Source organism: Cucurbita pepo, chromosome LG02, assembly GCF_002806865.2.
Source record: "Cucurbita pepo subsp. pepo cultivar mu-cu-16 chromosome LG02, ASM280686v2, whole genome shotgun sequence".
Classification (NCBI taxonomy): Eukaryota; Viridiplantae; Streptophyta; class Magnoliopsida; order Cucurbitales; family Cucurbitaceae; genus Cucurbita; species Cucurbita pepo.
The window spans coordinates 10147574-10158133 of record NC_036639.1 but is presented as its reverse complement, the minus strand read 5'-3'; the positions used below and the strand labels follow the sequence as shown (position 1 = coordinate 10158133).

At 34.9% G+C, this 10560-nt stretch overlaps 2 protein-coding genes across 2 annotated transcripts; one reads left to right on the top strand and one right to left on the bottom strand.

Moving 5' to 3' along the window:
* The first annotated feature begins 152 nt into the window (after positions 1–152).
* Positions 153–795, top strand: LOC111788445. Its single transcript, XM_023668779.1, has 3 exons — positions 153–535; positions 652–664; positions 706–795. The coding sequence occupies exons 1-3, from the start codon at positions 153–155 to the stop codon at positions 793–795; spliced, it is 486 nt and encodes a 161-aa protein (XP_023524547.1).
* Positions 796–2251: 1456 nt separating this feature from the next.
* LOC111788444 (sister chromatid cohesion protein SCC4-like) lies at positions 2252–10559 on the bottom strand (the record flags this gene model as incomplete). The annotated part of the gene is made up of 13 exons (XM_023668778.1): positions 2252–2530; positions 2609–2733; positions 3015–3220; positions 3995–4119; positions 4720–4809; positions 4920–5066; positions 5851–5972; positions 6737–6775; positions 7217–7718; positions 8085–8201; positions 10003–10144; positions 10284–10435; positions 10521–10559. Coding segments are annotated over 13 exons (1992 nt in total), but the record flags the coding sequence as incomplete, so codon positions are not given.
* Position 10560: the final 1 nt, after the last annotated feature.

Below are 10560 nucleotides of genomic sequence, written 5' to 3'. Positions count from 1 at the left end.
TCGCCATCACTCTTCTCATCCTCGGCGTAATCTTCGTGTCATTCCTCCAATCCGGTTTGCCTGAAATCACCGTCAAAATGCTCGATCTCTCCAAAATCCAGATTCAAAACTCCACAAATCAAAATGTCGCCGTCCTAAACACAAAGGTACGTATGGCGATCGATATAAAGAACAAGAACGAGAAATTGGAGTTGAGTTATAGCGATCTTAATATGAAATTAGTATCAGAAAACATCGAATTAGGCAGGAATGTGATACCTAGTTTCTCTCAAGAACCTGGAAACACTACATCGTTAAATGTAACGCTGAATGTGGATCGAGATTCAATAGATCGAGACAGTATATCGCTGCTTGAAGATGACAGAAAAAAGGCTCAAGTGGTTGTGAAGATCACGATGGTTGGTTCGGTTGGATTTCATCTTGGGATATTCAAGCTCAACAAGGTGCCGATCCATGTGACCTGTAATTTTCAGCAATATCTTCTTCTTTATCGCGTCAAGGAGCCGCCGTGTAGTATTACAATGTTTCCTACCAGGTGATTGAACACGAAACAGCTATGATTCTTCTCAGCTAGAACAATTTCTTTCTTCTTTCTTCCATTCATGAATCGATCTCTAATTCTCTGCCTTCTTTTTTCAAATTCTTTTACAGTTTGATTAACAATGTGAGTTGAGTTATTGTACTATTTTGTTTGTTTGTTAATAGAGACATTTATGGCTTTCCTCTGCTCTTTTTGACACTACACTTTCAGCTTCTTATTGGAAGCTTCATCAATCAATGAAGAGGAAGCCTTAATTTTGAATCCTCATTTTAGTTGCAACCATTTTCCACATTGCTTTCTTTTTTCTCTCATTTATGGATATTGTTCTTCATCTATTTTCATCATTTTATTCCTTTTTTTTTTTTAATCTAATTTGTGTTCTAAGTTTTGTAAACATAGATCATAATGTTCACCATTTTCCACATTTGTGTTCTAAGTTTTCAATACGACTTATTTATCCTATTGAAATAAAGTCTCACGTGCATCGGAATACTTCCACATTATGATGAGTACAGACGCGTACACTATGAGATTGATTATGACCATCATGTTCACCATGACAATACAACGACCGTCAGCAAGTGCTAGGCCAACCAACAGGCCTAGAGGGTGTGCAAGTTTGCCTGGTGGTTCACGTTCGCACAACCTGTAGGCCGTGTGTAGAGAAGTACTATATATCCAATTTAGCCTGGATTGAAAAGTCACACCTATGAGAATGAAATGATATTTTAAATGATAGGTCTCACCATGTGCATGTGTTTCCATTTCACGACCCCAATAGTTTGATCACTCATTGAGTATTTCTTAAAATACTCAAACTATTTGCTACTCTTATATTTCAAATAAAGGCAAGGCACCCATATACGAATGACGGAAGCGATGCATAAAGACTATCGAACCAATGTTAGAGTAGTTGTTCCTTGTACTTTCTATTATGGCAACTTCATGTTCTCCATTTTCCTAAGCTATCTTTGTGTTGAGTTAAAAGTGAAAAATCTACCCAAGTCTAAGCACAATATCTCTAAACTTTGTATTTTGTTTAAAAAATGTCTAAAAAAATACGCTACAATTAGTTTGGAAGGAAATTGTTAGAATTTTATTTCAAGAGTACCCTTAATTTTTTTATAATATTAAAAAAATACTCTTAAACTTTAAAAAGTTTCATTAATTCTAATATTTTTGAAACATTTAAAAATACATGTACCATTAGTACTATGCTTAAAAAATATAACATTAATAACTTTTACCTTTATAATAAAATAATTAAAAAAAAAGTTAATACATTGACAAAAATAATCTATCGGACACTTCATAAATTATTTGAAAAAATTTCAAGTTTTTTAATTTACTTTTAAGTTAGTGTTTATTAAGTTTTTAAAATAAGTTAGATAGGTATTAATAAAAAATTTTAAATATTTTTGAAAATTAAAGGATGTATTTTAAGTTTTTTTTTTTTAGTTTATATATATTTTTTACCATCCAAAATTAAATATTTTTGAAATTTTTAAACGTTCAAAAATATTTTAAAGGTATTTTAATTTTTATTAATTTAGATTTTTAGCCATCTTTGCAGGGCATCATCCAGTTCTTTATCTGGTTCAGTTTATTATTATTATTATTATTATTTTATTTTTAATTATAATTAAATTATGCTTAAATGCTTAAATTGAGAGAAAATATCTTGGAAAAAAAAAAAAAAAAAAGGGACAATAATTTAAAGTGGGCAATAAATTTAATATTTACAAGTCAATCACAGTTCTTACAACAAGATGACAACAAGAGGCTTAATTGGAAGAACGTCCACTAAAGTTTCCTCTTCCCACGTCTCCCTGTGTCCATATCCATAAGCTTCAACGACGAAGTAGGCAATGAAACTGATACCCCAATGGATTCTGGGATATCAAGATTAACCCCAAGCGACGGGCCACCTATTGCACGCTTCATATCGACCTCCTTAAGTTGCTGAATTTCACGCCGTACTTTTTCGATCTGTATTCATCAAACGATTAGAACAACATTCTCTTAAAAAGAACAGAAAGAAAGATTAGATCAACATGAATGGCTTACTAAATCGATGTGATGAATGGATGAATGAGCATCGACGAGTCTCTTTTGCAGATCATCTGCCTTTTTAGATTGATATTCTGCGTTCTCCATCTCATTTCCCTTTTCACCCAATTCTTGGTATAAAGCTATAAATATATGAAGAAAAAAAGGTAAATTTGTATGTGTACTAATGTAATAGAATGTTCGTGCAGAAAAATGATATGCTCCTCTCACAAACATCACCCCTATAATAACCCTTCACACACTCGCTCCCTTCTTCCCACGTTTACGCTTGTAACCTTTATCCAAATATGCAAGAAAAAATGTCCTGAGACAGTTGCTCGCAGCATGTGTTCTTCAGTCTAGGTGCCTTGTGAAAATCTACCAAAATGTTTATAGTAACTAGGAAGAATTATGATATGCATACTTGTTAGAACTGATAGCACCCAGATCTGCGTTGGGATGTCATAGAGCTTCTTTGCCAATGTTAAAGATGATCTCAATATCTCTCTGGCTTGCACAGTGTCATGTAGAGCAAGTGCCAAGCTCCCGAGAATCGTCAAATATTGTGCAACGAGTTGAAGATTCCCCAAATGATTGTGGGTCAATTGTAATCCTTTCGCCAATCGATTTCTGTGGAAGAAGGGAGAAAAAAACACCATTAGCTAACGACGAGCATGCTTCTTTCCCGACATGAACGACATAATATTTAGCTACCCATTGTGGAATATGGTAGGTGAGGCTGGTTTTATTTCTAAGATGGTGACATATAGTTTTTGTATGCCTACTCTGAGCCTAAGAAAAATATTGAGTTATTTTGATCGGGTTTACTAGCCATTGTTGGGAAACAAAGCTCGACTTCAAAAGATACGCTTTAGTCCTTAGGGTTTGAAAAGGGGTCATAAGGCGGTCCTAGGGCCCAAATTAACTATTGCCTCGAAGTAACTGCCACACAATCTTCCCACTAACTCTATTGATCTATTTGGGTTGACAATATCTGCTAGCGGTGGGCTTATGCTGTTACAGTGTACCTTTTGCAACCCAAGGATCTCATCAAAGCGTACCTTTCGAAACCCAAGGACCAAATAAACATAAGCCCAAAAACATATTTTGCCCCAAATTATAGTACCATGTACCTAAGTAATGTTTTGCCACAACCATCTTAACTTTAACTAGAACCTAATACATTGATAAGATAGGAGTATGACAACAATTTACAACAGAAGAGACAATAGGTAAGAAAATATACAAGAAATGGTTAAAGAAGGAAGAACTATAACAAATTATTGATATTAATTAAATAAATGTGAAGAGAGGAGAAAGGAGAGGAGCATTTGGGACAGGGTGATTTTTTAAGACTATGATTAAAAACATTGTTGTATTCTCCTATCTAATGAAAGAAAGTACCTTGCTTCTTGTAAATCATGTTGCTTCATCAGTAAGAGGCCATAAGCAAAAAGAACACTGGTTTTCTCTCGAACACCGACAAAAGAATCCATCATTCTGTAAACTGGTCCAATCAAGTCGAGCGCCTGTAATGCTACTTACCATCAATAAATAGATAAATAAGAGTTTTTTTCTCTAAAGAAATGAAAACTTAATTATATTAACAATAATTGTTGTGATGGTGTAGTGTAGCCTGACCAAAGGAAAGGATTCTCAAAAGAATCTATTCTACAGCCTTAAACATCTTCCTTTTCCATGAATAAACGCAGAGCCATACTGGCCGAAATTGTCAATTCATTTTCCTTGAAATTTCTTTCAGTCTCGATTTTCGAGGATCGATGAGAACCATCCCAATAATTGAACACATATCCATTAGGCAGTGAAACCTGGATATGAACAAGTGAATATCTTAGACATGTTGTCTTTTACCGTCTTTTTACTTTTCTATCCCTTTATTCACTTAAATATATATCTCTCCTTAAATATTATATGCATGTTTTTCATGTAGTTTTCTTTTTTTAGCAGCATCTTCTTATTGTAGTTCTTTTTGTTACCCTTTAAGCACTCTTCTTTCGTGTACTTCATCTCTTTAGCAGTCCCCACAAAAACAAACAAACGAACGAACGAACGTAGATGCATGTATATTTCATCACGTATATAAACGCTGTAATAAGAAAAGGTGTTACCTGTGTAGATGATTCAGCATCGCCAATGCAGATATAAGAGACAGCTGCATAAACTCGGCACATTGCTTGAATTGATTTGCTCTCTGATAGCTGTATAATCATGCAAGAGACTTAACAAAATTTGACACTAACAACAAACCATAAACTTCTTGAGCAGTATCGCGATCGTGGAAACTAAAATTGCGAGAACGTACGAATACCTTTGCGGCTTCAATATAATGGAAGGTTGCTTCATGGTAACAACCGACGTAATGAGAATACTGGCCTCTAAGCATCTCAATCATACTCTCACATGCCTGTAAAATTGTAGGGAAGCGCACGAACCAATTCTTCATCTGTACCAAGGCCTACGCAATACAATACAGGTATTTAGATGAATCAGGCAACAATCAACTGAGAAGGAGGCAAACATCGGATTTTTGAAACACACAAATAACATACTGATGGCATTAAAACAAAGCCTGGAAGTTTCTGCTGGAGAAAATCAGCAGTATTAAGGCCGCTGTTTTCCAGTCCAGACTCAAATCTTGAATAGAATAGCCAGCAAACTGTTGAGAAAGATAACAGCAAGAAGAAGCCTTGGGACAAACCCAACTGAAACGATCTAACTAAGGGAAACGCTTGTCGTGGAAGATCTTTAGATTTCTTTCAAACCATGGTTTAGAAAGATGAGACTTGACAATAACGACCAAGCGTTCTTGAGCAAAAGAAAATTTTGCACAAAGCTGCCATCGGCACATTACGCTGGCCATGAGTGCTAAACAAAGCCCTGGAACCAATTTTTATGAGCTGGTGATCGTATTTCTTTATTTTGGTTAAACATTTGTATCAGCAAAAGAAAAGGTTATTCCTATATACCCTAGTTATCAAATTCTGAAGCTAACAAAACAAACTCCAACAAAACCACAAGCAAAATACAGCTAACGAACATCAGCATACATCATTTGGAGATACTTCTTGCAACACAAGTGAAAAGTGTATGCTAGGCTTTATGAAAGAGTGATATAAGGCCACAAGCAAAAGCAAAGACTTAACTCAACACGTGCACAAATGGATAGTGAGACAGAGCTGACACGGAACACAATTGAAAAGAAGTGCAAGAATGGATGAATAAAATTTACTAGTCCTTACCTCTTGTGCCTCAACAAATTCAGAACGCGTCAGCTCGATGGCTACTTTGTTTTCAAGAAGCTGCATAAGAAGCATTAAATAAACGCCAGCCATCCATATGGCAGAGTGTTGCAAACTGACTTCTGCTAGACACACAGTTCCAGAGTTAATTATATATATATATATATATATTTTCTTTTTACAATATGAAACTGTGCACGGTAAATAACCAAAAGCAGTAAAAGATGAAAATATGGAATTATGTGGTGGTTGAGAAATATATTACAACATTTTGCTTCGATAAGATATTTTTCAAAGCTATTTCAATAATCAACTTGGACATGAAGTAATTGTGCAAATATTGTTCTCTCAGCCCTCAGGTAGCACTGAAACAAGCTTAAATTGGTAATAATTTTTTTTTAACCCTGACAGGTTGTCAGTAAAATAATTAACAGACCAATCAAATTTTAATGAGATAAATACAAGCCTAACTTATTCGCAATGACTAAACTTCGAGATTAGTTTCAATTACACTCGTATCATTTAAAAACCCCTAAACTTTGAAATTTTTCATTTTACACTAACTTTGAAATAGGAATAAAAATTATGTACATGATATTTACAGCTACATAGAAGATTAAAATTATTCTTACCATTTATTTCAACTCAAAAGAATCATTAAAATCATTTATGTAACCCATTTGTACATGTTAGCTCAAGTCAATTCATGTGTGCATTCTAATTTTTACATATTGATCGTTGCATCAATTTCCTTATTTTAATGAAAAACTTAAGTTCAAAGGTAAAACTGAAAATTTTCAAAGTCTAAGAGTATAATTAAAACGTATCCCAAAGTTCAACACTAAGAAGCAGAAGTATGGACAATATTCCAACGTCCAAGTCTTACCTCTCATACCATCAGTTATCCCAAGCTTCACCAACTCCTCTGCAAGAAACATATCATTTCTTCAATGTCAAAATCAGTTCAAACTAAATTTCTATAAGCATAATAGAGTTACCGAAGAACTCAATTTGAAAAAAAAAAAAAAAACAAAGAGTTTTAGTCTAATCATTGTACTTCCAAAACTGAAATGTCGGAAACATCAGGTATGAAGCTAATTGAGGGGCCGCCTCAGTTCATTCTCTTGGTTTTTCGTAAGTCAGTTGAAAAGATCTAAAAGATTACAAAAATAAAAAAGACGATCTCTTAATTTAATAATTAGGAGGCTACACTAACTTTGAAAATAATTTAACACAGGGTAAGACGAGAATTCTGCCACTTTGTGATAGCTATGGAAGCTTAACAAAAAGCTCTCCCATTAGAGTTAATCAAACGACAAATTTATATTCAGTAGTAGTTAAAGCATGAACATTAAAAAATATTTACCTTGGATAGTAAGCATTCCAGATTGAATTCGTTTTGCACACTCCTTGAAAAGTCCTTTAGGCCGGCTAAAGATAACAACCATAAGGTCCACAAGTGCATAAACAGCACTTTTTGGTAGCCACTCCCCGTCAATAGGGTATGGTGCCAACTCAAGCTTGTCTCTCGACTTTCTTCTCATGTTTCCGAACTGCCCAGGTTCTAAAGATTCTTTGCTTACGGAAGTTGGTTCAGTCATACTTCTAAGCTGACTCCGAACCTGAGCATGTTTTTCAGTGAGAGCCAGCCTATCTTTATAATGTAGATCAGACCTGGATAGACTCTGATTTAAAGCATTCATTTCTTTAGTCAGATCCTCTATGTACTGTGTTTGTTGCAAATCAGCCTTCATAGCAGCATCTAATTTATCTAGATGTTGAGCAGCATTCTTGTAGTCACAGATCCGAAGTCGATAAAAAATGTGCAGCAGCTCATTGTAAAATAATAAGCCAACGGACTGTTGTCTCTTTATTGCAGTAGTAAGACATGACAAGCAGTGAATAAAGAATAAGTAAATATGTACAAAAATAATTATATTTAGAACAAAAAATATACTTTTGAAGATAGATAAGCCTTTTCATGTTCAGATGTTATGTTGCTGACGTACGGTTAAGGAGAATATAGAAAAAAGGGAAGAAATCCACTTACTTTCTCGGGTTCAATAGATTNACATGACAAGCAGTGAATAAAGAATAAGTAAATATGTAAAAAAATAATTATATTTAGAACAAAAAATATACTTTTGAAGATAGATAAGCCTTTTCATCTTCAGATGTTATCTTGCTGACGTACAGTTAAAAAGAATATAGAAAAAGGGAAGAAATCCACTTACTTTCTCGGGTTCAATAGATTCCCAGACCTCATCACACTTGTTAACAGCTTGTTCAACAGAATTATCATCGTACCATTGCATAAGGTGCACATGAAGGATCGAAGTTGCAAAAAACATCTTTCACACATGACAACAAGGCAACTAGTTAGACGTGTAAAGCAAGACAATAAAGCCCCGTTTGATAACCATTTGGCTTGACAATTAAGTTTACAAACGCTACTTCCACCTATGAGCTTCTTTGTTTTCCNTTAGTTTTTGGGTTTTTGACAATTGAGTTTACAAACGCTACTTCCACCTATGAGCTTCTTTGTTTTCCTGTCTACTTTTTACCGAGTTTTTAAAAACCAAGCCAAGCTTTGAAAACTAAAGAAACATATATAGTTTTTAAAAACTTGTCTTTGTTTTTAAAGTTTAGCTAGGAATTCAAATGTGTTAGCAAGAATTGTGAGAAACTTACTATAGAAATCGAGAGAAAGTAGGCATAGTTTTTAAAACTAAAAACTAAAACCGGAATGGTTATCAAACGGGGCCTAAATTTTCTTTAATAAATTTCNATACTATAGAAATCGAGAGAAAGTAGGCATAGTTTTTAAAACTAAAAACTAAAACCAGAATGGTTATCAAACGGGGCCTAAATTTTCTTTAATAAATTTCACTAGTGAATGGAGGTAAAGATAATTCAAGGAAATTTATTCAAGAGATCCAACCAAAAAGGACTACCCTAGATTAAAAGAAAAAATTTAAACTTATAATAACAGAAACTGAAAAGGAACCCAGATTTTACTTTGCAGAAACCTCAAGAGTAAAAGATCCCTTTAAAGGAAGTTCCATTAAAGAAGGAGATTTCAATCAAGATAAGACCTAGAGAGTAATAACAAAAAAGCTTCGTCATCGACGTCCAAAGAGAAACATTGAACCTCATCAAAGACCATACCTCAAAAGGATCCCTCTCGACTCCCTAAAGATTCTATTGTTCCTCTCAGCCCAAAACCCCGCAGCTGAGAACACAACCCCGCTTGCCATAAAAAACCTCCCATTCTCACAAAAAAAACTTCTTGATCATCTCCCTAAAACATCTATGTTTGACAGACAAATAAACAAACACCTCAAAGAAAAAAATTCCTGACAGACCACATGAAACCGCATCTCTATAAGATATGAACCAGATCTTCCTCCGTGTTCCGATAGAGAATGCAACAAAACGAACCAACCAATGAAGGCACCTTCATTATAAGTCTATCAAGAGTATTCACTCTTCCATGCCAAGTGAAGAACTTGACCTTCTTTGATACTTTTAACATTCCACATATGAGAAGAACTCACAACGAATAAAGATATTCATCCAAAGAGAGAACGAGTTACAAGAAAAGCCCTCAGATGAACTAAGACTCCAACCACGAAAATTCCTCCTTCCATGCCTGAACTCGACCTCTTCAATATAAGAAAGAAGAGTCAAAACATCTGTGGTCTCGCAATTTGACAATGCACGACGGAACCCAAACGAAAAAGAAAGGGACCCATCAAAAGACAAAACACTGGCCACCGAACCAAACTAAGAAACATAAAGTAGAGGGGAAAATCCCCCACCTACTTATATTCCTAAAAATACTGAATTAAATCAGAAACGAAGAGAGCTCCAAGACTATTTCTTTCCAAGGACTATGAAGAGTACCTTTGACCCGACCATACAACCACTCAGACGAAAGAGGATCATATTAACTCACAATGATCCTACACCAATGGGAATTAAACTCGAGAGGGAACTACCAAAGCTATTTAGCTAACAGCATTCTGTTACGAACCCAAAGATTCCCAAATCAATGCCACTCAAAAATTGAATAAATGACAAGAAAATACGATTCCAGAAGAACACAGAAACACAGGCAATGAGCACAAAAACATAAATTTAGGTACCAACCTGCAGTTCTGGATAGCATATCTCAACTGAAAATATGTATCCCGACTCCAATGCAGCAATCGAATTTTGATAGTCTCCTTCAATGATCAAAGCATTTGCTAGCTGTGAATTGAAGTTGCAAGACCATAGCTTCACTGACAGCCTTAAATGGATGCAATAAGAAAACAACCAATAAGGAAAATCGATAAAGTAACACTAAGGTAGCAGGATAATCCATTATTACCAACGCTATGTTACTTAAGTGAAAGAAATGAAAGAACAGAAATAGGCTGAGTGCTCACTCATGGCCAGCAGAATTGGTGAGATCAAGACCCTTATAAAGAATCTGTTTCTGGGGAGGAATAGCCCCAACGAGATGATAACACTGGCTTAACAAGCTATAAGCCCGGCATTTCAATTCAAAGCATGATGGAATAGACTTCAATAACAATTGCTGCCGCGAAAACAAAACAAAAAACCATCACTCTACATCGTTATAGTATGAAGAACTACGAGTAAGAAAGAAAACGTTAACATACAGAACGCTCAAGATGAGATTTGGCATGATTAACGTTGTGC

Excerpts from the sequence above, each read along its gene's own strand:
- LOC111788445 (XM_023668779.1), top strand. The coding sequence starts at position 153 with ATGGCGATCGATATAAAGAACAAGAACGAGAAATTGGAGTTGAGTTAT.